Genomic DNA, 26509 nt, shown 5'->3' on the forward strand with positions numbered 1-26509 from the left:
AATAGCCATCTGGTTTACGGACTTGACGAGGCCGTTTTACCTGGTGAAGGAGCCGCCTCATATTCCATGTAAGCATCCCTATTGTAACATATACATCCACCAAATCATGACAGGACCGTCAGGAGTATCGACTATCAGACCGGACTTGCATCGCAGTTGCTCTCTTCGTCACCCCCTTATCGAAAGAGATTCACCTTTACTTGCTCGCTGGGGTTAACATCGAGCAATTGGAAGCAGATGAGCCATGCATTGTAAGGGACAGCCACCACAGGGAAAGGCTACCTCAAAATGGATACCCGGGCAGCTAGAAGTAGCCTTCTTTGATTGAAAACATGGAACCAGTTCATTAGGCGACTCGTCGGACATGGACACTTAGCAGAGGTAAATCGAGAAGCCAATCTTCCATGCGCTGAGACCAGGGCAATTCAAATCTGCGTGCCGTTCTCATCACAGTAGGTATCTGTCCAAGAAAAGACTGACCCTTGAGCATCAGATGGCACAGCTTGCTTGCATTGATGCACTGGCAATCTGAGGGCAGACGCTGAGGCCCGGGAATTGATTGGACAGCAACCTCAAAATGGCAGACAAAGAACCCAGCCTCAATTATGAGTCTTTGTTGTAGGCGACTCCTGAATCTTCCCACTTCTTTCCAACCCACCCGCTTCCACTACCTACTTCTGCACCATACTCTCGTGGTTACTGCCGACATTGCCAATTGTATCTCGCATAGTTTCTGAACTGCACATATAACACCACGGAAGCCGCCATCAGCGCTCTCAACGCCCGCGTTCAAGACCGACCGACGACCAGGCGACGCTATGAATCCACAGCGGTGGACACGCCAGGGATGACTGATATTTCGCGTTACCTTCACTTTGACCGATTCTCCCCGTCCGCGACCGGGGTCATCGCTCTCGGCTACTTCGTCCTCTACGTCCTTTCCCTCCAGTACTACCATATCGTTAGCTATCGCGATCCGACCTCGTACTTTTTCGACGCAGACCGCGCCTACGAGCGACACTATTCGGCGAAACGAGTTGCGGAGGCGGGATCATTCCTGAGCGGGGCTGGCGATGTAGCGCCTCCATCAAGGGTACCGGGCCAGCAGCCGTCGTTGTGTATGGGCATCGTGTCGGTCAAGCGGAGAGGAGATCAATACGTTGGCTTGACGGTGGCGTCTCTCCTGGATGGACTAAATGTGTGGGAAAGGAGCAAGATCCTTCTATACCTCCGTATCGGGAATACGGACGCGAAAGCCCACCCTATCTATTCGGAGAAATGGGTAGAGACGCTGCCCGATCGGCTTTTGACGTACTCGCCAGACGACCCCAATTTTGAACAACTCAAAGAATGGGAGGAGGGGGGATGGTATCGGAACAAGACCATCTACGACTTTACGACTCTGATGAGAGAATGTTATGAAAGTGGCGCCGATTACGTCGCAATGCTTGAAGACGATACCCTGGCAGTCAAGGGCTGGTTCCCGTCTGCCATGCGTGCGCTTGATACAGTCCAGTCGCGGACTGCTGGGCGAGACTGGATCTACTTGCGTCTCTTTTATATAGACGGCCTGCTAGGCTGGAACGGCGAAGAATGGCCGAAATATCTCACCTGGTCGTTCATCGTCTGGGCGTCAATAACTGGAGCCATGGTCGCTTCGAAGAGAGCGTTCAAAACAGAACTCAGGTCCATCCCGATGAGCGCTATCTGGCTCACATCGGCCGTATTCATTCCGGCCGCCATCGTCCTCCATTTTCTGGCCGGCCGGCAGACAATGTGGCCCATACCGCCCGGTGTGCACGAGATGAATAAGTACGGCTGTTGTTCGCAGGGCCTTGTTTTCCCGCGGGCTATCATACCGCGGTTTCTCGAGCACACGGACCTGACGACGGACTGGCTGGTTGACATGATGGTTGAGAAGATTGCAGATAGCCAGGGATGGAGCCGGTGGGCTGTTGTTCCTCCACTGTTACAGCATATTGGGGCGACGAGCTCCAAGGGGTACGGATTCGATAACTCAGCCAGTAGAATCTGGAATTTTCGGTTTGAGGAGTATGATATTTAGTGAATACATATAACTTGGGATATACTCTCGACAATCCATTTTCCGTCAGTACTAGGCACACAACCAACAATGCATTGGGGTTATGGTACCCCTGCCCCCGTAGTGATTGATGCATATATTGAACAGCGTGTGAAAGAGTATGATGATGGCGGGAATAGTCCTGCAGAGCACTCATAAGGTATGCTAGATGTCTCAAGATCCGCTACAGAATCAACTTGACAGACATCAAGGCGTCTTCTAGGCCCTCATCCTACATCATAAGGCACGCAGCCGCCTGAAACTTTTACCCACTGACCTCGATCAGGTTATGTTCCCGCAAGGACAAGTGATGGGGTACTTCATACGTTCCTGTTTACCTGGAATCTCGATATTGGACCGATTTCATACTGCCCAGATGTGTCTGGAGAGAGAAACCGGCTCCGTCGAGACTCAATAAAACCGCATTAAATGCGAGGATCGACTGGCATCTTTCTGGAATTACGATGATACCGCAGGCTGGACGGACTACTAGTAAGTAAGCTGTGAACTGCGCTGTACCAAATGACCTCGCCGCAAGACTAAAGCTAGATATGGAGTATCCATCTTCTAAGTAGGCCTTCCATACCCATATTTGCACTTGCCACCAAAGGATAGCTGAGCTTTCTATGCATATCAAAAACACAAATGAGCTTGCGGAAGACACGTATATTGTTCGAGCGAATATACAAATAAAATTTTTTCTACATATCCACGAGCGACTCATTCAGAACTTCATTCCTCCGGCTCACCAAAGACAAACTCGAGGATGGACATGACACTGCCCTCCGGCTTCGAAACCGACCGCAGCTTCAGCCGAATGTCGGCGTCTGCACAGAGCTTGACCCAGTCTGCTAGCGGTCGTTCCCTTGCGTTGAAGGTGGTCAACATCTCGAGGTCCATTATCCTATAGAGTACGAGACATTATCAGCATTGGATCAGCCCTACAAAGATTCAACAGCTCCGTTCATCAGCGATCACCTACCGCGCAATCCTCTCCTCCCCCTTGGGCAACGTATTAACCTCTGGATAAACACCGTCATTGATGATAAGCCGGGCGCCCTGTCGCATGGCCGGTATAAGATTCTTGACGATATCGACGGCAGTAGAGTCGGGATGGTCGTGCAAGATAAATCGGAGCAGGTAAATATCCGCTTCCTCCGGCTGCGGCGTGAAGAAGTCGTGCTCTTGGAAGGTGATTCGAGAGCACAGAGACTCAGGAAGAGATGCTCGACCTTGGTCAACGACCCTGGTTAAATCCTGCACGAGAAACGTTGCCTCTGGGGCCTTTTTGGCTATCGCGATGCACGCGTGCCCTGTTGAGCCGCCGACCTGGATATCCATATAAGCATCAACCCTAAATCCGAGCAAACCCGAGCATTGTTGCTAATAAACGCAAGGAATAGCTACTGAAGGAGGAAAACATACATCGACCACCTTTGCTTTACCGATCTCATCCCAACTGTACCCGTCCACGAGATGATGTATGCCATATCCCTCCGTACTCGTCATCTCGACCATCGTGTTAGCAAACCTCCTCTCCCGCTCCGGGTCCTCTGCCATATGCTCGAACATCGGCTTCGCTGTGCCAAAGGCAACATTATACCCTGTCTCCGTGGGACTGCGACTGGCCCCGAATCTCTCGTGCGCCTCGACGACCTTTGCGCTGGCCGGGAACGTCTCCTCGGTCGTATAGCCGACCCAGTCGTTCAAAGCACGGCTGGTCACCAGCAGCGCCGACGACGCGGTATGCGCGACCATTCCCGGTTCGGGCTCGGTGAAGAGCCGGTTCGTCATTGCATGGCGCAGCATGCGCTTCAGGTGGTCCTCGTCGACGCCCGTCTTGGCCGCGACGTCGGCGTAGCTGACGGCGCGGTCTAGAGGGATCGCCGGCGCGATCTTGAAGTGGTAGATCCAGCGCAGGCTGGACATGTCATGGTAGCGGCATGCGAGCCAGCGGAGATGCTCAGCGGGACCGGTGAGCAGGTCGATGAGGGATTGCGCCGCCTCGATGAGCGACTGGCGGGCATGCTGGACGCTTGCAGGGGCCGCGGGGAAGGCGGCCGGTGCATCAGGAGCGAAAGAGGGATTGGGATGATTGTTGGATAGCAGGAAGGTGTCGATTAGAGAGGCGCAGGAGGAGATTTGGGATGCGAGCGCGGTCAGACTCAAATTCGGCGACTTGGTTTTATTTTCCTTGTTCGCCATGGTGCCTGCAATTGAACGTAATGTATGTGTAACTTAGTACTTGCTTATTCTTTGTCTATTTTTCCTTTTTTTCATAATTCCCCTTTTGGACTGCTGTGGACTATGGAGGAGCTTTAGGGTCCCGGCACTGCCAATCAGACTGCAGAAGAGTGCGATGGATGCAGAGAGACTGAAATAAGGTTTGAGAATTTTTGCACGCAGCAGAGCATGAAGGTCAAGGGTCAAGCTCAACTTGAAACAAAAGACCAAAAGCCCGCGCAAACTGAGGAGCAGGCTTCAAAAGACTGCGGAGTGCCGCGAGGGTCGGGAGCCCAGGGGGGGCCATGCGACCACTTCCACCCACTCTCCTAAGGGGAATCGGATATCAAGGCATGGATGGGGCCGCGTGATCCCCGCCATTATTGATACGCAAACAGGCAAGCCGAAGGATCTTCGTGGGACCCCTAAACCGCGTTGTTCCTAGTGGGACGGACTAATTCCCCTTTTCCAGCCGCGCTGAGTGTGGGCTCATTGGGCTAATGCAATCCCCACTGCCGCACCGGTTTCCAATGCCCCGATCTTCCGATCGATTCCTCTGTGGGCTGTCTCATGGCCTTCGAGAATCATCGAGATCTGGATCTCTTCAGACTGCGAGAGTCCGTACACGCTCCTTCCTGGCCCGGACAGGATGGCAGATCAACCGCCTGCAGGACAGTGCGCCACCGTCGCTGTGCCTGTGGATAACAATGTAAGGAGTCCATATACTCTAGAGAACAGAGCAGTAGCGACTCTTGGTACTAACTGGCAGGGTAAAGTTTCCAGACGACGATGACACGTACAGCTCAGAAATGCAAGCCAAGCCCCTCTTCCCCATAGCTCCCCTTACCTAGAGATAAGATAAAAGAATGAAAGAAGAAAAGAAGAAAGCAAAAGTGCTAAGTCTGACAAGATCAGGATGCTAATAATGTCTTCAGAGAAAGCTATGCAACGTCTGTGAGCTCGTCGGTGATGAACTACCACTGGCAGTATGGTCGACGCTATCATGCTTTTAAGGAGGGCAGTTAGTTTTATCTGAATTCGTCTTGGAATAATTGACTGATGCATCAGGCTACAAATTCCCCAACGACGAGCGCGAGCAAGATCGTCTCGACATGCTGCATAACATGTTCAGGCTGGTTCTGGATGGCAAGCTCTTCCTGGCTCCCATAGAAGACGGGCCGTTGCGTGTCCTAGATATCGGCACCGGGACGGGGATCTGGGCTATTGAGTTTGGTACGTTGAGCTGACTTTGATTTCTCGAGTAAGATGCCTAACTCTATAACCAACTATCAGCGGACGAGTTTCCGTCAGCTCAAGAGGTAGTGTTTCATCCCACTATGAAGGGCAAAGACTAAGTTTCTCAGATAACGGGCAACGACCTCAGTCCTATACAACCGCCGTGGTCCGTTCCCCTTGGCCTGAACTACACCCTTATCAAATCTGGACCGTCTGCTGAACTATCTAGGGTCCCACCCAACGTTGTATTCGAGGTCGATGACGTCGAATCCGAGTGGCCGCCCCGGCCCCCCTTCGACTTCATCCATTCGCGGTACATGTGCGGGTCAATTGAGGACTGGCCCAGACTCGCACAGCAAGCCTACAATCAGCTCAAGCCCGGTGGCTGGATCGAGTTCCAGGATTTCTACCTGGTGAATTACTCTGAGGATGGCTCCTTGAAGGAGGGGAACAACGTGAACCGATTCTATGAGCTCTTACGGGAGGCACTGGATAAGATCAACCGCCCTGTCACAATCGGAAGGGAATTGGAGCAGATCGTGAAGGAGGCTGGGTTTGTAAATGTGCACCATGAGGTCTTCCAATTGCCGCTGGGCACGTGGCCGAGGGAGAGGAAGATGGTACGTCTCCCTCTAGAATGGACGGGTTCTTGTACCTGCGCTTGTGCTAACATAGTTTCGACGCTGTTAGAAGGAAATAGGGGCGTTGAATATGCTTCAGATGCTGGACGGTTTGGAAGCATTCAGTGCGGCCACGTTCACGAACATCCTGGGATGGACGATCGAGGAGGTCCAGGTGTTTCTTGCGCTGGTGAGAAAAGATGCGAAAGATCGAGGAGTGCATATGATGCATGACTTGTGAGACTCATCCTACCCCCTGCGCTTTGAGTAGACGGCAAACTGATCTGGATTCGACTAGTCATGTTGTTTATGCCCAGAAGCCGTTGTGAGCTGAAGTCTACACTGTGAAGGTTAATAATATGAGATACGCGGGCATCAACTCAACTTTCAAAAAGGCAGGGACGGCGTAGGTGGCTTAATTGATATATTCAACGCGCGGCTAAGATGGCTAGGATGCAGACGGAACGTAGCAAAGGCCTTACTAACTCTATAGGCCCTGCTCTTTCAGCTCAGTAAGCCCAGAGACTTCGTAATTTGTGCTTGAGGGTACGGCGTCTGGTATACATGTTGGACGTGCCCGGTTCCAGGCCCAGTAGACGAGATGCGTATGTGAATAGCAAAGATCACATCAAAGACATTCTTGTCATTAATTTTCATGACAAAGTGCTAGTGTGATTGCTCGGATCTGTGCCCACCAGCCACGCCTCCATCGACAAGCCCTATCTTACCCGACATATCTGCTCCGCACCCCAGTCCTCACTTCCAACCCCGGAATTAACCACAAACAGCCCGTCCCTATCCCACTTTTGCTTGATTCGATACAGCCTTTCATAATTACTTCCCCAGAACGCCCTCTGGAACCCCGGCTCGTCCGGATCGGCAGCATTGATATACGATCCTAACCTTGGCGTCTCGATCCTACGCAGAGCCGGCAAGGGATTATTGACAAAGCGTTTCGTCGCAGAGCTAGTTGGCAAGATCCGACGAAGGGTGATCAGCATCCCGGCTTCCCGCCATGCTGGATTGAGGCCGCTGTCGATGACACCCTTATTCGTTTTGACCTGACCGCCAGCAGACATGAAGAACTCAATCTGGTCGCCGTTGGCGTAGTCCTGGGCTAAAGTAACATCTAGAATGTGAGACGGGCCGTTGCGGGAGAGAAGCAGCCTCTCAGACACCATGACAGACCCCTCAAGGCGCCCCGTTGCCGGAATCACTCGCGTCAGATTGAGGAACGTCGAGAGTCCAGGGAACGCGGTTAGAGTCGTCGTGTACACGGGAGAGAGCCCCATGTCATCAAGTGTGGCCATTAGAGGTCTCAGCCGCTGCCTAATGGAGTCTATATCTGTGGTATTTGGGAACAGGATCTCGGATAGGACTTGCACGGTTGTGCTATTCAGTGTGATGTCCGCAATGACATAGCCGCTTGTTGCGTCGTCTGCCCCCCTCAATGCTGGAAATATACCCACGATCTGTCTGGTGATGTCGAAGATGGCCTTCACCGAGTCTGGGTATCTTGGGTCCTGTCGCGAGATCTGGGCGTACAGGGAGAAGGCGATGCCTGGGACGTCGGCGAAGACGCGTATGGTGGTGTTGACTGCGATCCCGAAGGTACCGCCGCCTCCGCCGCGGAGGGCCCAGAAGAGGTCTGCATTTTGAAAGGCATTGGCGACGACGAGATCACCCTGTTGGTTCAATTAGCTCTGTTCGACAGCAGAGAACGGTGAATTGACGTTGGGGAAGGAGGCAGAAGTAACTCACCTCGGCCGTAACAACATTGAACTCTACCGCAGTATCCGAGCCCATCCCATATAGGGGCCCAAGTAATCCAATCCCTCCGCCTTGTATAAAGCCCCCAGCAGTACCTACGGTATTACACAGCCCCATAATTGCAATGAATCCCTGGTCCAACCCAACCTGCGCTACCTCCAGTGCGAGAACACCCGCCCCAAGAGTCGCCGCTTGTCCCACTGACGCATCAGCCCCCTGTGGAATGAAGTCAGACACAGGCTCAATTCTCTTGAGTCGGCTGGTATTTATCTGCAGAGAACCTGGGGCGGAAGATTGTCCGAGTGCGTTATGGCCTGTGTTCCTGGTAACAACGCGGAGGTTCTTGTCCCTTGCAAAGCGAACGGACTTCTGGATCTCTTCTGCTGATTCGGCCAATACGGCGTAGACGGGGATCCGGCCTTGGGTGCAGGGAGCTTCGCGGGGGGAGTTGAGGTCGCAGTCCAACAGGGTTTGGCTCCTGCTCTCCCAGTTTGTTGTTTGCAGCGCACCTAGGTAAAGATCTCTGTTAATCGTTCGGGCAGAGCTATATAGTGGCTGTTAGTGGTCAAAGGAAAAGTAGGATACCTGGTTGCGAAGCCCGCCACTGCGCATTGTAGGTGTTTTGCTGGGCAAAAGCGCATTCGGCCTCGTTGAACTCGCGGCCATGGCAGACGGCGCCGATGGGCCGAAGACTAATTAGGTGTCCATTAACGCTCTGGTTGAATGCACTCCAGGTCTGCGCGGATGGCCAGCATGGATCGTTGGGCAGGCATCGGCATTTTCGACGGGGAGAGTTGGGCGCAGATGTAGTAGATTTGAACGAGATGGTCAGTAGCAACAAGGACAATATGACAGCGGAACACGAGACGTACATTGCTGCAACAGAAACAGATACGAAAGACGGTAAAGTGCTACTGATCTGTAGAAGTCGGATCTATTCAAGATATCTTTCCAACTAGATTACTCTTCGGGGCTCAGTACGGACTGTAGGGCTCTACACATACATTGAACTCGTCAGTCCGAGCATTCAGGGCTAACATAAAGACTGAATTTCGATCTCGACTGATTACTCTGAGTACAACATGTGTGTTATCAGCAGATTCTCTTTGAGTGCCCTTTCGTGGGTCAGCTCTTGGTAGGGTTTTTGAATGGACACTGTCAGGGTTAGTATTTTCGAGGACCAGGATATTCCTGGGCAATGCTATCAGAAGTATAACATTGCATATATCTCTGCTCGATATGGACTTCCTGGTGACACGGTACGCATTTTCGGGCTCTTGTAACTGGTATCTGATGCCCATGCTGTCTGATGATTGGTTTTCAAAGTTAGTGGTGGGAACGTAGAAAACTGCTATCGTGGTTATACCTCGAAACATGCATATAAGCAGGTATACTGTATGCAATATATCTTCCACTCCTTCAACCTCCGTGATGGCCGAGTGGTCTCCAGCCTAGAGCTACAGGGATTTATAGCGGCAGTCAGAGAACGTGTTCAGTCATTTCTGTCTTCAAAAGATCAAACCATCGAGCTGACCTGGTCCTTGATAGGTCTACGAGGCACAAAAAAATAAAAGCTCCTGGCGTCTGTTTACTGCATTACTAGCGTGTCTCTACAATATGCATTGAATATGAATGCCCAAATCTTCCGGTGGTGTGATCTTATCCTTTCTGGTGCGTTGGCAATGCAAGTAAGCTGACGGCATCTGGATGGCACACTTCCTATTCTACGCACCACTGAGAGGCAGATCCCGCCCGACACGGAATGCCCAAAGTGATATTTACGGCAGATTTGCTTATAATGCTGGAAACTCGGACTCGAGAGGATCGAACCAAATGCGAACTTGGACATCCATGTATACATTGCTCCCAAATATTGGCTACGTATTGGGACCAGAAAAGGACGGTTGAATACGTTCTCTGAATCCCTGAGTACGTGACAGACAAGCCTCTCTTAACTCTCTATAGGTCAGACCCAGTGTAAGGGGTCATGTCTCTGCGCATAAGAAAAAGCCAGCTGACGGCTCTCAGCCTCGATGCCTTACGCCCACGATCTGGACCAGTATTTGGACCAATGATAAATGACTACTTCCATGCTGTGGTTAGTGTTTTCATGAACGTCCTGAGGTTGCCCTCAGTACAAGATCCTACGTTAGGAACTGCCATCAATAAAGCAAATACGTGCCATGCAACAGACCCCTTTGACTGGACTGGGAATAGAGAGTAGTAGGACTCAGATAAACCCGGCTAGTCCTTCATCGCCGCTCCAACGGTATACGGCCCTTGAGGCTCGACTGGACAGATATCAAGTGACGCATTCCAACTCGACATCTCGCCGAGCGACCACGCGCCTGCTAATATTATTACTAAACCTCCGATCAACTGCTGACGCTCAATATTGAGGAGCCTCTGGCAGCAGAAGGGATCTTGGCGCTGCTGATCAAGTGATCCCGCAGCCGGCGGAGCCGGAACTGGCACGGTTGAGTAGTAAGACGGAATTACGCGAAGGATGACAAACCAGAGGTTGAAGGTATTCTGGTCTTGCGCGATGAGTACCTTGGCCGGATGAAAGAGAGGCAACGGAGGGGTGAGCCTAGACTAGTTACACCAAGCGCAATGGTGAAGAAACACTATACCTTAGAAGATCCAGGGCGATCGACTGGACAATGGCCGTCTTACTACACCAGTCAACAGCAGTGCACTTTACTGGCTCTGAGAGACGCACAGAGGGCAGGCGGTTCAAGGGCAGTTTATAACGCCTAATGCTGGAAGGAAGAGAAAGACAGCAGAGGACGCGCCGCCGGCGGCCGTGCTGGAGTCGATTGTGCCCTCCATGCCATCACAGGAATTTATACCAATATCTGATGGAGCTCCAGTCACCACGGGGAATAATGTTGATCACCACGAATTTGAGCGTCTGGCAAGAGAAGCGGTCCTAGCAACAGTGATATCGGTAGCTTTGAGAATACTTCTCGAGGATTCAGTCAGGGATCAAGCCAATGAGAAAGAGGGGGTCCTTTGGACAGGGGTTATCGAACCTTTGGCATTAAACTCGATTCGCCAAGGGACTGTATTTGAATCGAGTCCAGTCCAAACCCGAATGCATCATTTTAATTAATATGCAGAGTGGAGCCCATGTCCAGCCCTAACTCATCTCTCGGAGATGAAAATGCCTTGGCAGGTTTTTAAATGGACGCAGGGTCCGGGGCCTCTTTTCAATTTACGTGAATCTACTGTTCAAAAGAATAATCATTATTGCAGACATAGAGGAAGAGCAGCATGAGCTTCACCATCATCAATGGTCAAATCTACACCCCCGGCCTGGCAATCATTGATGCGCCGCAGCCGTATACACCGCTTGGTGGAGGTATGCCTTCCCAGATAGTGCCGAGAAAAACCGACTCTAATGTCAAGGGAAACACTAGATAATCTACATGTCGCAATCGACGTCTCCGGAAACGGCCGCCTTGCCCATTCTGTAAACGAAGACGAAGACGAGGCGACGACGGAATTCCACAGCATAAGCATTTTCCTGACTTCGACCGAAATAGAACGCAACTTAACCATCTCAAACGGGACCAACCCTTCGGATTCAGAGTCAGGTTACGTCGGACCAGTCCTCGACCTTGAACCAGGATCGACAGTCAAACACGTCAACTGGGTCTGGCCGAGGTGTTTCGTCGGCTCTGGAGATGGAGACAAGGATGAGGATGACGGGGACTGGAGAGGGGAGTGGAATGTCACTCTCCATCAGGCGTTTCGGTGGGAAGGAGAAGAGTACTATACCATCTTTGAGTTGCCCATTTCAGTGACGAATGGGATTCAAGAGGACGAGATGAGGGTTGCGTGTGAGGACTTGGAGAATGCGTTTGAGAAGGAGAGTCTGGGGGTGGATGGCGGACTGGTAGCCGGGGAGCCTTGGGATGCAGAGGATGGAACTGACAATGACAGTGAGAAAGAGGATGAAAATAAAGACCGGACAAATGCAGCAGTTGAATTGAGGGCAGGGGGTGGACTACGGTTCTGGGGCAGGGCGACTTTGCTTGCCCTGGTAGTTGGGATGGTGTTGTAGATCTCTTCCCATACTCTTTCTTTTAGACTTTGTATACCCAGTTTCTGTACATTCTCTAGTCCTTATAGATGGATCAATTCCGATACATGAGAGAAAGCTACTCCATCAAAGGACCCCAGTTACCTCTCTTTCCTGACCTCTTCATCTCATCATCATCCTACCATTTATGTTTGCCCTCATCCAGGTAGCAGACCATCACTGAATCCGTAAGCTACAAGCCATGCTCCCCCAGATAAGCAAAGATGGTCTCATAATGCTCCGTAGCATTCACATGCATCGTCAACGCATGCCCACTTCCAGGCTGAAGATGCACACTGACATCGCCAGCGTGCGGAAACATCTCATGCCTCAACGTCGTCAGATTGTACGTCCCTTTACAGTCCCCAAGACAAGTCCCCATATCGTACTCGGCCAGAGCAAACAGAATCGGCCCCTTGAACCCAGCAGCAGGCTTTGCTAGTGCTGCAGGGAAGCTCACGAATTCCCCTGCGGTGCCGGTTTCCTTGATGCCATTCGCGTATTTCAACAATTCAGGCTCAAAGAATCCCTTCTTGAAGAAGATCTGCTGCAGGCTGCTCTCCGTGCTCTGAACAAGGTAACCGCTGCCCCGGTCACCAAAGCGGGACGGATTGCTGGCAGGCGCGTACTCGAGACCAAAGGCACGCTGGCCGGCGGCGCCGAACTGGGCGTTGGGGATTAGTCCCGTTGAGACTGCGCCGTCGGCGAGGGAAGGGTAATTTGCCAGGACGGCGATGGTGAGGCCCGAGCCGTAGGAGTGGCCGACGAGGACGACTTTGTCGAATGAGGGGACCCGGATCGACGACGCTTTTTCAGCAAGGGCATCGGAGCGCGCGAGGACCGCCAGCTCTTTCAGGATCTCGGTCTCGACGGGTACCTGTACAAGTTCGTATGCGTCTGGCTTGTCGGAATGGCCGACACCGAGCCGGTCGTAGGTTAGGATCGAGTAGCCGGCATTCAGCGCGGCGTCGACGTAGGAGTATTTGTCGGGGTGTAGTTCGGCGTCCCAGTAGCTGCGAGAGTGTCAGCTCTATTGTGAATGTATTAAGGCAGAGAGTATACCGTTTGTCGAATCCAAACCCATGCGTCGCGATCTGCAGGATACCCGCTTTATTGGAGTCCCGAGGAACGCAGAGCTGGGCGCTGATTGCAAAAGTCTCGTGCACGGGTCTTGCGCCTCTAACACGCTCGGTAGAATTGTGTGCGGACCAATGGTCGAGATCCCAGACATAGTCGACGGCGTCGATGTTGTTATCTACACGAGGAATGTCGTAGATGGAGTTGTTTGCAGTGATGGGGATGGACAGGAGCATGTCGACGCAGGGCCTGGAGGCGTTTGACTGCGCCGTTGGAGCGGCGGCCGCCTGCTGGCTTAGGACGGAAATAGCTGTCAGGAAGAGTACAGATGCCATGATAAATGGTTAGGTCTGGTAGCGTTTGTTTGCGAAGATGTTGTTGTAGTGCTTGATTTTCGAGCGCGATGCTTGCTCTATTTATACATGGCAACGAGTCCACAAGGCTTACTCGATTCCGAGCAGGATACCGAGATCTGTACGGAATCTCCTAGCACCGTCATTTTCGAAACGCATACGTGGTAAACGTATGGGATCTGTAGACGCAGTATGCGCGATCTGATCTGATGGTCGTATGCGTATTCGGGTACGTACCGCTGGAGTTGTGGTTGATGACCGGGGCAAGATGATATCAAGACTAGTATAGCAGAAACACTACCAAGTACTTACAGATCTAGTCAAGCTGCCATGACCGTCCAGAGCACGGAGTAGGGGGTGGTCTCGAAGCCATTCAAATCTAGGTCGAGACGAGACGCAACAGCCGCCATTGAGGAAGTGCATTCAATAGTTTTCAAAGAGTTCAAGGTCGAGGAGTTGCTCAGTTTCTCTAATATGGAAGAAAAGAAGGATCCTTTTTTTTTTTTTGGCATAATAAAAGGCAAAAGCTATATGTGTTTGCGCTGGATTTTCGATATGAAAAAAAAAAAAACAAAAATCGACGACCGAGGAGCGATTCGAACACCCGATCTTCGCCGTGACCCTTACCGGAAAGCGACGCCTTACCACTAGGCCACTCGGCCGATTTCTAGACGAATTGTCAAAGGTTTGCTCTATATACAGTAGTTATTTTGGCGAATTGAATATGAGCCTACGAAATTTTACTACATGCGTGTTGAAATCTGGGGACCATAATGCATAAAAATTCCGGCCCAGATACGCACGACTTCATTTTCCGACTAACCTTTATTCTCCTCTTTTTATTTTTATTATTTTCTTTTTCTTCCCCCCTCTCAGAGTACGCCTGAGTAACAGCGCAGGATTGGCCAAAATGAACTACCGCTTCAAGTTATTGGTTGTTCCTGAAATAGGGCTAGACTCGTTTCATGGATCCGCTAACAATTGGCGCTTGAATGTATCTAGTTTGGCTGGCATGCCTTAGAGCTCCACAGTACTATACAATCAGTCAGAATGCAAGGTCTTGAATGATGCAATACACCCCGGGGAGAAGGAACCGCAGTGATGCTTGATGCTGGGCCCTACTACACCACGCCGGGCAACGGGATCCCGGCTAAGACACAGACTCGCCAATATCGATGGTCGAGGTTATAGGAGGCATATTCTCGTTCATGAAGCCAAACAGCAGATCTTGGCCGAGCAGAGAAAAATCCTGAAAGGCGGCCGACTGCAGTTGTTCAAACTCGCCTGCATTTGCGTCATCACAGCTTGTGCTGGAGAACTGCCCAGACCAAGCACTGCGACAAGCCGGATCTGGCGCTGCGGCTTGAGCAGAAGCTGAAGTTCGGGACTTTACAGTCGCTAGCGTGAGCACGAACTGCGTCAGCATCTGGTCGACCGAAGTGTGCTCGGGTAACGGTCTTTCCATCCAAGGCGGGAGAAGACTTACGCGGCGATTCCTGCAAACCATTGGCGGCCATGAGCCTACGGATAATGCGAGCCGTGTCTGCAGCTCCAGAGTTGGGTATGGCAAGCGCATCTAGGCATTCTAGGCTTGAGCTCAGCAATGTTGAGGATTCGGCATGTGCATCACTGCCCGGTAAAAGCGATGCTGTGGCGAGCACGTGGATCGTGCATGCCACATAGACTGCATAGCCCAGCAAGTAACTAGATTTACGTAGCGGGTAGACAGACCGGTAGCTTAGGGCTAGGGCAGTGATATGGCGAGCTGCTGCTGCGCAGCGCTGCCACGAGGATGCCGAAACTGGAGGGCCAGTGGCCGTGTCAGCCGGAGCTGAGGCAGTAATGAAGGGGCGATGGAGCAGGATAAGGAGTGAGTGGTAGGTTGTCAGCAGTATGATCCGGTTTGGCGCGATCATAGGTGGTCTAGGGTCCGCTCTCCAGGGCTCGTAGGTGAGATGCGCGGGCAGATCGCGGTACCAGGCTGAAAGGGCATCGTCAAGAGGACGGACCTCATGGCGAGCTTTTGACTGAGTCGACCCGACAAAGTACACCTTGTCGATGATCTGGGCCATGACCTGAGACAGGAGGCAGAGCTGTTGGAAAACAGAGACCGAGTACGTGGACGGCAGCGCAGACGAAGCAGGCGCACCGCCGCTGTCTTCGCAGCTTTCTCCATCGGTATAAGGCTGCCATGGCTCCAGTTCTTCAAAGGTGTCGAGAAATTCCTGGGGTACATGGACATCAAGAAGTCGAATGGTGGGAGGCCGGCCGAGATAGAGACTCTGCAGCTTTTCGCAGACAAACGCGCCCCAGAAAACACGGCGGCGGATCTCGATCTGCTCGATATTATCCCTGCTAATCTCGACGCCGGTCTCTGTATGCAGATCGAGGTCGTAGATCATCCGCATCGCATACCCGGTATACAGCCAGCCCTTGGAGGTCATGCCCCGGGCGATGAATGTTGACCCTAGCATGATCAGCGTAATGACCGTCGGTATACTTGACTGAGTGAGCAGCCCGCCATGCAGTAAGAGCTCATCGCACCGAGCAAAGAAACGCTCTCCCGTCTCCGGATCCGGCTGCTCAGAGAACTTTGATGCACATGCCAGCACCGTGTAGAGTAGGAGGTCGGAGCAGTATGGCCCGCCGTGTTCCAGTTCTCGCATGAATGTCGGCCGGTATGTTAGCAAGAACGTATGGTGCTGCCGGCTCCAGTGAAGATCGAGTAGATGGAGGACCAGGGCCGCGGGAATACCTCGTATAGTAGCCAGCCCGCGCAAGCGGTGTTCCTGCTGCCTCTGCATTGCAGCATTCGCGATCAGTTGGTAGCGCAGCGCATCCGTAGTCGCTCCTGGAGCGAGCCCTGGCCTGGCAGTACGCATTGACCTGCTGGCCTGGACCACCGAGGTAGAGCTGAAGATTCCCTCGTCCGTCGACGGGCCGGTTTGCTGGAAGGTAGAAGTGTACCCGCCACCATCGTGCGAGTCCCTCTCAGCGTCATCTCCATCTGCACAGTGTATATGGTCCATCTGCCTGTCCACGAGGCCTCCGAGGCCCTGGCCGTTCAGCTCATTGTCTGGCTCATAGTTCGGATGGGGTACTGTCACACGGCCGTGCCGCACTGTCACCGACTCAAGCAGGGCGCCCCTCTCGGCCTCGTCCAGGCCCTTGAGACGGAGCAGTGTCTGCTCCAGCGCCGCCTTCTCGCTCTCGAGAGACTCGATACGGGCCGCCGAGGGCCGCTGCTTAGGCGGCCCGTTGTGGTAGACGCACAGCCGATTGCCACTGCGGCATGTGGCGCAGGTAGGTCTGCTGGCATCGCACTTGATTTTGCGCCTGCGACAAAACTCGCATGAGCGGGCCATAATAATGCTGTACCTGTGGTACCTTGTGGCTACTGCTTAGGATGGTGCAAGTACACTGTATCGTGGAAGCAACAGGCTTGGCCCGCAGGGGACGACACCCCAACGGAGAGTAGTATATGACTTTCCCGCATTCTGCCAAATCCCCCGGCTATGATATTGCATATTGTGCTAGATTCTTTTAGGCTCTGATGAGGAGGGGTTGGAGCGGGGAAATAGCGTATCTTGCACCTAAAACGACAGCGCCTAAGTGCCCTAGTCTTCTTAGTACGTGTACGCCTACGCGTACGGAACCTGTCGCTCCGAGAGACGGGCTCTAAAACTCCGTCGCCTTGTAGGTGAGGGAACGGCGCTGGAAAGATTTCTGGCGGATGGTACTGACATGACGCAGTAACCTGATAAAGCCAGCATCTGACGATGTTGGGCGTGCCCACCATCAATTGCAGGAAGAGGACAGCCCTATCACCATGACACCCCCTTCTCACAACCCGCGGCTACGTCTTCTCAACTCCCTGCGCGTCAATGCAAAGCCCATAATGACGTTCCTGGGTCTTCCCTCTTTCCGCACAGCGCAGATAGTCGCCCAAACGGGTCTCGACGTCGGTGTCCCACTCGATAAAAAAGCAGACCACTAATACTGACCACAAACCAGGGTATAATCATCGACTGCGAGCACGGCCATATCAGCGACGACTCCATGCACACCGCGACGGCCGCAATCGCGGCCTTGGGCGTGTCGCCGCTTGTCCGCGTCCGCATGACACATGGGGACTTGATCAAACGGGCTTTGGACGCGGGCGCGCAGTAAGTGAGCCCTCTGAGATTATCACGCCTTGCCAGAAATAGGCAACGGTTCGCGATATTGATAGGCCGTTCTTGTTTGGCAGCGGGATCCTCGTCCCACATGTCCATACGGCGCAGCAAGCCCACGCCGTTGTATCGGACTCCAAATTCCCACCGCAGGGAAGACGGGGGCAGGGCTCAGCGTTCCCGGCAATCGCGCATGGCATCGACCTGCCGACCTATATGGAGACGGCGAATGAGACGATCCTGGTCTGCGTTCAGATTGAGTCGACGGCGGGCGTGGAGAATGTAGAGGAGATCTGCGCTGTTCCAGGTGTTGGTACGCACATTGTCCATCTTGATCTGCTGCGCGAAATTCCTCCGAGTCGTCTTTTTCTTTTCTGCTAATGCCTGCATCAGATATGCTCTTCATCGGCCCCAACGACCTCGCCCTGTCAGTCCTGGGCTATGTCCCCGCACGCGGGGACGAGCCCGAATTTGTTGATGCCATTGAAAGAATCGTGGGAGCGGCTAGACGGCATGGAAAGTGGGTTGGTCGGCTGTCGAACGACGGGGCATCGTGCAGGGAGCATCTCAACGTCTTTGATACGGTGGCCATGGGGTACGATGCCAGGGCACTGCATCAGTGGTATACAACGGAACTGCGGGATGCGCGAGCTGAACCCAATTCCTATCACACTAAAGCGTAGACAGGTGCAGTATAGACTAGAGCGTACTTTCATTGCAAGGAGGTTCATACTTTCTCGGCAAGAAAGTATCTGAGATGACAAAACAAACAATGTATCCGTTCTTAAACCCAAGAACAACTCACGTGCTCGAGATACACATATACATTGTGATATTTAAGCTAGCTAGATCAAAGAGCACGCGTTAATGTTAATAAAAGACCTGGGGAGCTTATGTCTCCAGCATATGCATTCCCACGGGTTGGTGATCAACAGTGAATAGGACAGGTTTTAGGGCAACCTCACAGTATCTCTGCATACGGCTTTTGCTACATTCCTACATTATTGATAGTTTGTAGCCAATTACCCTATCTCCTACCGCAGAGGAGCAACAGCATACAGCTTAGAGCATATACCTGAACAGCGGCGACCGGTCTCCCATGGCCAACAACTGCTCATCAGTATACACTTCTCTGATCTCCATCTCTCCCATCCTCCTTCTCCTCCTATTGGCCCACCAGAACCAGCCCTCCAGAGTCAACGCAACAACCAAACCGCTCACACCAAACGCCAAGCTGAGCCCGAACCCGGTAGGGTACGTCGGCGCCTCGCGGGCAAGGTACATATAGCTCCCGATAATTCCGCCTGTATTGCCCATGCAGATATTGAAGGCGCTCCCAATCGCGCGGCGTTTTGAGGGGGCCAAGTTGTTGATTGCCCAAGACGCCGTGGCCGGATACGTCGGGTAGATGCCCATGCATGCGATGATGAGCGCGAGGAACCCAGGGCCGACGTGGGCGGCTAAATTGCCCTTTAAACCGAGGACGATGGCGTACCCTGTTATGATTAGAAGCAGAGGAATGGCGACGAACGGCATCCGCCAGACACAGCGGTCGGATAGCTTTGAGAAAAAGATCGCAGCGAGAGCGCCGGCAATGTAAGGAGGAACGGTCATGAGTTGAGCATTGATGTCGGTGAAGCCCATGGCTTCTGTTACCGTCGGCAGAGTGAATTTTGTTCCTGGCAACCGAGTCGATAAGCTACCTGTCGACGACGAGGCGAGCGTTAGGGTAAGACTTGGGGAGATGACTCACCGTAGTTACAAGCAGACTGACACATCATGATATATGCCAGCAGGTACAGCCTCCAGTTGCGCATGACACCCCAGACGTCACTCCACGTTGTCCTCTGCTGCTCCTCCCTGAACTGGCCGCCTTCTTTGATAAAGTGTTGGATCTGCAGGAACCGAATCTCATCCTGGTCTAACCACTTGCTCGATAGTTGGGGAGAGTCGACCAGGCAGAGAAAGCACATGAGTCCCAGGACGACAGTGATGAAACCTTCGAGAATGAAGATCCAGCGCCAGCCCGCATACCCAGCAACGCCGTCCATCTTGCTGATTGCCGCTGCGAGAAGGCCAGAGAATGCGCCCGAAAGCGCGCTGGCACTGAAGAAGGAGGCTACGCGCGTTCCCAGATCGCGGGGCATGTACCACAGCGAGCACAGGTATACTGACCCGGGAAAAAATCCGGCTCTGGCGGCGGCAAGGTCAGAGAGTGGAGATCAGAGGGAGGGCAGAACGTACTCGAAGGTGCCTAGCAGAATCCGCATCGTCACTAACCCGCCAAAGTTCCGGACCATGCCGGTCAATGTCATAATGGTGCCCCAGCTGACAATCAAAGTGCCCAGGTACACTGAGGGCCGGGTGAAACGTTTGAGCAGGATGTTGCTGGGCACCTCTGATCACCAGTCAGTGATAGGTAGGACGCTCATGCTGTCAGGCACGCCCACCGAGAAGCACATAGGGGATGAAAAAGAGACTCAGCGCGATATTGTACTGCAATCCGCTCAGCCCCAAGTCTTCAGTCAGTCCCAGGATCTTCGCGTTCCCGATATTTGCGCGGTCTAAATGCGAGATCAAATACAAGACTGTAAGACAGGGGAGAAGTCGCAGGTCGATCTGCAGTAGTGTCCAATGTCAGTATGGGCCTGTGCAGCCTGGAGTGGAGGAGTCGGGGGGCTTGGGGTTGGGGTTCACCGTGCCTTGCGCATCACCTTTCGCCTCCTCTCAGATGAGAAGCTGCGGTAGAAAAATGCATCATCGGCTGCAAGTCCAAGCACCTGGATCTCGTCGATCGTGGTGATGATTGCGCAGTTCTCGACGTTCTCGGCACTGCCACTCTTCTCGTCCAGATGTGCTGCAGCCGTCATGATGCCTTTACATTCACGGTGATGAGTGGGTCAGATACCCCAGGAAAGTGGCTCTTTATTTGAATGGAGATCAATGGAGACGGCTTAGCTGGCCGTCAAGTCCGAAAGCACATCCTTTGACCTCGGAGTGGAATGGAGTGTCTGCACGGAAGCTGCACTCCGTCTCCCCCTCAGCGGCCTGGGAACCTCCGCTATGAAGTGGACCCAAATGAGTGGGACAATGAATAGAAACGATAAATATAAGAGAAGAGACCAAGAATCCGACGGCCGCACATACAGTGCTCAACTATCGCAGCCATGAGCTCCAACCTCACCCGCCTCGCGGCCCTCGACACCAACGCCGTCTCTGACGCGCTCGACTTCCTGCACCTCAAAGGCGCCACTTACGGGCTGCGTCCCCTCTGGGAGTGCCCCAAGATTGTCGGTCTGGCCAGCACCGTGAAGGTCGGTCCAAAGACCGAGACCGCGGCCACCGCGCACCCATTCACTCCTGTCATCGACGCGATCACGACCGAGGACCGCGTCCTCGTCATCTCGGGCGGACTGGAAGGCGTCTCCTGCTGGGGCGATATCATCGCCAATGCGTCCAAGGCCAAGGGGATCCGCGGGACCGTCATTGACGGCATGTGCCGCGACATCAACGGCAGCCGGGACGTCGGATACCCTGTCTATGGGAGGAATGTGACCATGATCAGCGGGCGCAGCCGGCTGGTGCAAATCGCTTCAGGGATCCCCGTGCAGATGCGAGGCGTCACCGTTCAGGAAGGGGATTATGTGATTGCCGACAATTGCGGGACTGTCTTCATTCCCCAGGCGCATATCGAGGATGTGCTGAGACTGGCCGAGCGGATCGACTACCGCGAGAGGCTCATGATCGAGGAGGTCCGCGCCGGCAAGCCTGTGTCTGAAGTCATGCATGACGCAAAGTTTGAAGCCATCCACGCGGAGACCCTATCCGTGGCCGCTGCGGCAGCGTCCAATGCGTCCACGCAGGAGAGCCAAGGCCAGAGCCGGTCCAAGCCAGCCGGCAGCGAGGATCGAGAGCTGGTCGCGCTCTTTGCCGGCCTGGACACCCCGGCCGTGTCGGACGCGCTCGACAAGCTCGGTATCGCTGGGCAAGCGTTTGGGATCCTACCGCTGACACCGACAAACGAGAACAAGGTCACCGTCGGGCCCGCCTTCACAGTGCGCTATATCCCAGCCGGCGACCCGCCGGGCAGTGTCGGCGATTTCATCGACGATGTCGCCGCAGGTGACGTGGTAATCATCGACAACGGTGGTCGCACAGACTGCACGGTCTGGGGCGATATCATGACGCAGTACGCAGTGTTCAGAGACATTGCTGGGACCGTGATTGACGGAGTGTGTCGGGACGTCAATCTTGCGACCAATGAAGGATATCCGATCTTCACGGCCGGACGATGGATGCGGACTGGCAAGGACCGCGTGCAGGTGGGAGGCGTCAACGAGCCTGTAGGGCTCGGCCAGGTTCACGTCGTCCCGAGGGACCTGGTGGTTGCGGACGCGAACGGCGTCGTGATCGTGCCTCGAAAGCGAGTGCGCGAAGTGACCCAGGTGGCTCGAGCGATCGAGGAGGCCGAGGCTGGCATTCGTGAAAGAATCAGCAACGGGGCCACTATTGCTGAGGCCCGTAAGGCGCTCGGCTACCATACCCTGCAGCGTAGGGCTTGAGTCTAAGGCATTAGGCTGGGGATTTGGGGGCTCTCGTAGTGGTTCAATTGCCAGTACGGTTGAGTCCACATCCATCCCTCAAGAGGAAGCCTGATAGATCAATTGTTGTTACATACATTGTAATCTAGATGTATTCTATATGTGGTCTATGTAGTCTATGTAGCCTAAGTGTCCTGCCCGCTGCTAGTATCGAATGGAACAAGTTTAAACCTTCTGGAAAGGGTAAAAAAGGCTCCTGAAAGGGTAAAAAAGCCCTCCAATTGACGTCCCCAATTCTCCACACTTTATCCCCACAATTAATCTCCATTAATGGCAGGTTGCGCCGCTTCAAGCTCCAGCCGCCAGCTTGGAGCCTTTCCAGGCAGGAGACGGCGGCTTCCCTTCACTTGCACACTATCGTATCCTCACACAAAGGAGATGGCGATGCCAAAACTCCCTTGTTCAAACTGTCGCGGTGCCGCTGCACTTCTCCCGTTATATAAAACACTGGCGCTAACATGAAAACCAATAGCAAGGCACATTAAATGTAATTCGACCACTCTAAACGAACTCGCAGAGATATAATAATCGTCCTGACTTTACTATTACTGACGCTACCTACTAGGCGATAGGCAAAAACCCAAATGCGGCCGCTGCCAATCCCGAAACATAGAATGCATCCCCGTTGAGCGCAAGGCTGCCTTCCGGCGCGGCCGGATGTCGAGAAAACACGATCTCCATGAAAACACGTTTGCAGCCGATCAGACATGGGTAAATAGCCAGCCGAAGAAGTGGAAGGGGGGTAAATCAGCCGTCGACGGCGCTCAGCAGGGTGCGAGCCCTAACCCGGGTAGGCCGAGTCTGGAGCAGGCGTCGGTGTCAGAGGGAGCAGATGCAGTCGAACTGAACCTCGACTATATTCCCGGGCAGACATGTCTGGACCCGAGTCTGGTCCATCGTCCAGTCCTGGAATGCATTGAGGAAGGGAGTACCGGTGTACGGGCCCGGACTGAGGATTCTGGGCTCGAGGGTGCTATCCTCCAACGAGCGGCTGATGACGGGCATGTATCACTCACGCGGCTCAATGTGCTTGTCTCTGCTGCAGTGGGTAACCAGGCACAACATGACTCCCCGGTATCTGTTCATGGAATGAACTATAGCATCAATGCAAGCCCCCAGAGCCCGTACTCCAGCATCGACAGTCCGGCCTCCTCCCCCTACCAGCAGCTCGCCTCCATCGAAGAATCCTGCCTGCTCCGCTACTTTATAGAGGAGCTCTCCCCCTGGGTGAGTCTGAATCCCTTCTTATCCCTCCATTTCCGTTTATTTTTTATTTTATTTTATTTCTGGGCTTGCACCGGCCCTACGTTGTCTAACGGTCGGCAGTTCGATCACTGCGACCCTCAATCCCATTTCCGACAAGTCGTCCCATTCCGAGCCCAGAGAAGCAGATATCCATCTCTACTCAATGCCATATATGCTGTCTCTGCGCGGCATCTTAGCCGGCTCCCTCAGTACAGAACGCTAGAGGGGAATATCAAGTACCATGGCCAGTCTCTTCCAGACCTCTCGACCTCGTCCGCGGTAGAGTACATGCTCAAATGCATACCCGGGCTTTCTTCATTTCACGATATTGGCGATCCCACCGAGCAGGAAAATCTCATGTGCGCGGCGATCATATTACGGCAGTACGAAGAAATGGAGGAGGAGATGGAAGAGATGGGGACGGATCCCATGTCCTTCCTTACTGAAAGTAGCGTCGGTGCTGAGAATGCAGGTGAGGGAGACAGCCCGACAGAGAGACAGGTAAATTTCCTCGCCATCACCCAGACGATCATCCAGGCCATGATATCATCCTCGTCCCTCCTGCAGCGCTCTCCTTTAGCCGTGGCAGCATACTGGATCGCCATCCGCCAGGAGGTATACTACGCACTTACAAGAAAGCGTGCTCCCTGCCTTACGTTTACGGCGCAGGATTGGGAGAGCGCGACCGTTGCGAACAAAATGATTATGCATGCAGGGGAGGTGACCAAGTGGTGCTGGGGAGATAGAAATCTCAGTGAATACGGTACATCACCTTTCCTGCTTGCTTTGCTATACGCCCTTTCCCGTCAGTGCTTTTTCTTTTGCTCTTTGATACCTGACTCGAATCTCCACGGATTGGTTGCGAAATGGCTAACGTACATGTTCTTGGGACGGCAGAGCGCCTGAGACAGCAGCAGCAGCAGCTCATAACCGCGTACTCGTCTCAACTGACCCCGATCCTCCACAGGCTCGCCGACAGAACCAAAGGCGAGATTTTCCCGACCGTCTGGTACGCCACCGATGCACAAGTGACCTGCGTGCAGCATCTGGAGATGGCACGGATGATATTGATTGCTGAGAATCCACGTTTACTGTACGACCAGGCAACCCCAAGCCATCCTAGCACTAACTCAGTCCATGTGAAGAGAAAATGGCGTGGCTCGCAGCATGCACCGCAAAACCGAGTTCATTGTGCGGAATATCGTGCTCAATCTCTGTGGTATCGCAGTCGACGTCTCGAAGCGGTTGCCGGCGCTTGTTAATGCAGTTATTTCTATTTTGCTCTACGGCGAGTACTTCACTGATCTGGCGGAACGAAATGCGCTGCTAAATATCATTGAGCGGATGAAGGATATGCGTGCTTGGCCTCTGAGAAGGGGAATTGAGAGGTTACAGAGGTCCTGGAGGGAGGCGGACAATGTTGAGCTCTAGGCTGTGATTCCTACCAGTTCATAAGAGCACGACAGCCGGGGCAGATAGAATGGCGTCAGATTCGTCGACATTGGTGCTGACGGGCTGGCTGCCAGTCTCGTAGTATAAATGTGTATTCGCCCGATGCAACGTCCCCTCGTATTCCTCTCGCCTGATCCCTCTTCTCCTCTGACTCACAAACTCACAGACTGGTTTGCCATCACTTTCAAGATGTCGAAACCGGCCAAGATACTCCAGATCCCAAAACAATTCTCAACAACTGAATCGCTCGCAGATACAGTAGCAAGGTACAGAGCCCTTCGCCTTACCGCTCTTCAACGCAGTCCGGAAGCATTCACATCGACCTACGCCCGCGAAGCCCAGTTCGACGACAAGACCTGGACAATTCGCGTCTTGAATCCACTAGCAACAGTCTTCATCGTGCCCTTTCCAGATACCGCGTCTGACGATATCGGCGCCAGGCCTGATGATGACGAGGACATGCTTATGAAGCGACTCTGGCTCGGCCAGCTCACTCTGATGGGACCGGTCTTCTTCCCCCTCAACAACGAGAAAACAGCCTGTGCACCGTGGGAATTATTCAAAAATATTGACTTTGAGCAAGCAGCAAGAGACGCTGCCTCCATTCCCGCTGGCTCGAATGTCGTTTATGTCCTCGTTGGAATGTATGTCCTTCCCGAAGGACGGGGAGCAGGAAATGGGCAGCGGCTGCTTGAGGCTGCTATAAGAGCGGTTGACGAGGAGAGCAAGGCGAAGAACGTCAATGCGAGGGTTATTGTTCTGGTGGCGCGCGAGAATGAAACGGCGAAGAGGTTGTATGAGCGTGTTGGATTCGTCGCGTGGGAGGAGGGTGTTGATATTGAGGGTGAGGCGCATTGGGCATTGAGCTTGACATTGGCTGAGTAGAAGTATAACCTAGTCTATGACTTTTTGTCCATATGCTATATATATGTGCTAGTAGAAGATTGATTCTTGTTCACCTCTTTGTTTTCCTTGCTGCTTGCTCACCTAATTAACAGCACTGAACTAATGTAAAGCTATTTGCGACAATGCATATCTTGATCAATCAACTACTCTATATAGCAGGCTGGTTAATTATAATATAATCTGATAAAACTTTTGATATAGTACTTGAAACATTTTGAGAAAACATGTTTTGCATACAGAAATGTCTGAATTGTTGACGTTTCAAGTGGCATTGATTTTATTTTGTTTATCTCTTTAAGATCCTTCTAGACTTGTATATGAAAGCTTCATAAAAATTGTTTAGTACCCTTACTGATATTACTTCTTCTACGATATGTCTATAAACATCTTTTTGTCGATTTTCTTTTTCCCTTTTTTGGGGGGCGGCGGCTAAAGGTATAGCTATTTATGCATATACCAGCATTTGAGGGGATCAGAGAAATATAAGAGCTTCTTAATTAAAAGCCCTGGAAAGTCCAAGATTGAAAGAGTGACGCTATTGATATGGACCAGCTGGATATGCCCAAGCCTGGCTTCCCCTTTCCCACCAGCGTCTTTCAATCCCAGCATCCTGCACCATGGAAGAGACGATTCTTCGTCATCGACGGACCAGACATTCCCTCTTATACCGAAAGAAGGTGGCTT

General features: G+C 52.9%; 12 protein-coding genes and 1 non-coding gene across 13 annotated transcripts; 7 read left to right on the plus strand and 6 right to left on the minus strand.

Moving 5' to 3' along the window:
* Nucleotides 1-462: 462 nt before the first annotated feature.
* Nucleotides 463-2065, plus strand: BDW70DRAFT_170939 (uncharacterized protein; the record flags this gene model as incomplete). The annotated part of the gene is made up of 1 exon (XM_073743067.1): nt 463-2065. Exon 1 carries the CDS (start codon nt 848-850, stop codon nt 2063-2065), a length of 1218 nt encoding a protein of 405 aa, XP_073592723.1. The 5' UTR covers nt 463-847.
* A 673-nt stretch (nt 2066-2738) lies between these two features.
* BDW70DRAFT_142689 (S-adenosyl-L-methionine-dependent methyltransferase) lies at nt 2739-4676 on the minus strand. The gene is made up of 3 exons (XM_073737972.1): nt 3509-4676; nt 3066-3412; nt 2739-2987 (listed from the first exon to the last, which is right to left on the minus strand). Exons 1-3 carry the CDS (start codon nt 4286-4288, stop codon nt 2816-2818), a joined length of 1299 nt encoding a protein of 432 aa, XP_073592724.1. The 5' UTR covers nt 4289-4676; the 3' UTR covers nt 2739-2815.
* A 263-nt stretch (nt 4677-4939) lies between these two features.
* Nucleotides 4940-6710, plus strand: BDW70DRAFT_105051 (class I SAM-dependent methyltransferase). The gene is made up of 7 exons (XM_073734382.1): nt 4940-5117; nt 5242-5327; nt 5375-5539; nt 5600-5625; nt 5671-6162; nt 6233-6399; nt 6461-6710. The coding sequence occupies exons 2-7, from the start codon at nt 5276-5278 to the stop codon at nt 6489-6491; spliced, it is 933 nt and encodes a 310-aa protein (XP_073592725.1). The 5' UTR covers nt 4940-5117; nt 5242-5275; the 3' UTR covers nt 6492-6710.
* A 171-nt stretch (nt 6711-6881) lies between these two features.
* Nucleotides 6882-8806, minus strand: BDW70DRAFT_170941 (uncharacterized protein; the record flags this gene model as incomplete). The annotated part of the gene is made up of 3 exons (XM_073743068.1): nt 6882-7847; nt 7924-8441; nt 8518-8806. The coding sequence occupies 3 exons, from the start codon at nt 8804-8806 to the stop codon at nt 6882-6884; spliced, it is 1773 nt and encodes a 590-aa protein (XP_073592726.1).
* A 2402-nt stretch (nt 8807-11208) lies between these two features.
* Nucleotides 11209-12001, plus strand: BDW70DRAFT_170946 (uncharacterized protein; the record flags this gene model as incomplete). Its single annotated transcript, XM_073743069.1, has 2 exons — nt 11209-11296; nt 11481-12001. The coding sequence occupies 2 exons, from the start codon at nt 11209-11211 to the stop codon at nt 11999-12001; spliced, it is 609 nt and encodes a 202-aa protein (XP_073592727.1).
* A 77-nt stretch (nt 12002-12078) lies between these two features.
* BDW70DRAFT_170949 (alpha/beta fold hydrolase) lies at nt 12079-13699 on the minus strand. Its single transcript, XM_073743070.1, has 2 exons — nt 13082-13699; nt 12079-13032 (listed from the first exon to the last, which is right to left on the minus strand). Exons 1-2 carry the CDS (start codon nt 13429-13431, stop codon nt 12213-12215), a joined length of 1170 nt encoding a protein of 389 aa, XP_073592728.1. The 5' UTR covers nt 13432-13699; the 3' UTR covers nt 12079-12212.
* Nucleotides 13700-14030: 331 nt separating this feature from the next.
* BDW70DRAFT_t155 lies at nt 14031-14111 on the minus strand. Its single transcript has one exon. It is a non-coding gene; the product is annotated as a tRNA-Arg (tRNA).
* A 488-nt stretch (nt 14112-14599) lies between these two features.
* BDW70DRAFT_152957 (transcription factor domain-containing protein) lies at nt 14600-16814 on the minus strand (the record flags this gene model as incomplete). The annotated part of the gene is made up of 3 exons (XM_073739538.1): nt 14600-14767; nt 14838-14875; nt 14936-16814. The coding sequence occupies 3 exons, from the start codon at nt 16812-16814 to the stop codon at nt 14600-14602; spliced, it is 2085 nt and encodes a 694-aa protein (XP_073592729.1).
* A 464-nt stretch (nt 16815-17278) lies between these two features.
* BDW70DRAFT_170951 (HpcH/HpaI aldolase family protein) lies at nt 17279-18315 on the plus strand (the record flags this gene model as incomplete). The annotated part of the gene is made up of 4 exons (XM_073743071.1): nt 17279-17410; nt 17464-17615; nt 17699-17934; nt 18015-18315. The coding sequence occupies 4 exons, from the start codon at nt 17279-17281 to the stop codon at nt 18302-18304; spliced, it is 810 nt and encodes a 269-aa protein (XP_073592730.1). The 3' UTR covers nt 18305-18315.
* A 368-nt stretch (nt 18316-18683) lies between these two features.
* Nucleotides 18684-20491, minus strand: BDW70DRAFT_152959 (major facilitator superfamily domain-containing protein; the record flags this gene model as incomplete). The annotated part of the gene is made up of 5 exons (XM_073739539.1): nt 18684-19300; nt 19375-19814; nt 19866-20019; nt 20072-20240; nt 20324-20491. 5 exons carry the CDS (start codon nt 20489-20491, stop codon nt 18684-18686), a joined length of 1548 nt encoding a protein of 515 aa, XP_073592731.1.
* A 149-nt stretch (nt 20492-20640) lies between these two features.
* BDW70DRAFT_105075 (RraA family protein) lies at nt 20641-22369 on the plus strand. Its single transcript, XM_073734383.1, has one exon. The coding sequence runs from the start codon at nt 20789-20791 to the stop codon at nt 22181-22183; it is 1395 nt and encodes a 464-aa protein (XP_073592732.1). The 5' UTR covers nt 20641-20788; the 3' UTR covers nt 22184-22369.
* Nucleotides 22370-22879: 510 nt separating this feature from the next.
* BDW70DRAFT_152961 (uncharacterized protein) lies at nt 22880-24898 on the plus strand (the record flags this gene model as incomplete). The annotated part of the gene is made up of 4 exons (XM_073739540.1): nt 22880-23449; nt 23549-24230; nt 24365-24560; nt 24613-24898. 4 exons carry the CDS (start codon nt 22880-22882, stop codon nt 24896-24898), a joined length of 1734 nt encoding a protein of 577 aa, XP_073592733.1.
* Nucleotides 24899-25108: 210 nt separating this feature from the next.
* BDW70DRAFT_163118 (GNAT family N-acetyltransferase) lies at nt 25109-25804 on the plus strand (the record flags this gene model as incomplete). Its single annotated transcript, XM_073741244.1, has 1 exon — nt 25109-25804. One exon carries the CDS (start codon nt 25109-25111, stop codon nt 25802-25804), a length of 696 nt encoding a protein of 231 aa, XP_073592734.1.
* Nucleotides 25805-26509: the final 705 nt, after the last annotated feature.

This window comes from Aspergillus foveolatus, assembly GCF_047715535.1.
Source record: "Aspergillus foveolatus strain CBS 279.81 unplaced genomic scaffold BDW70scaffold_62, whole genome shotgun sequence".
NCBI lineage: Eukaryota > Fungi > Ascomycota > Eurotiomycetes > Eurotiales > Aspergillaceae > Aspergillus > Aspergillus foveolatus.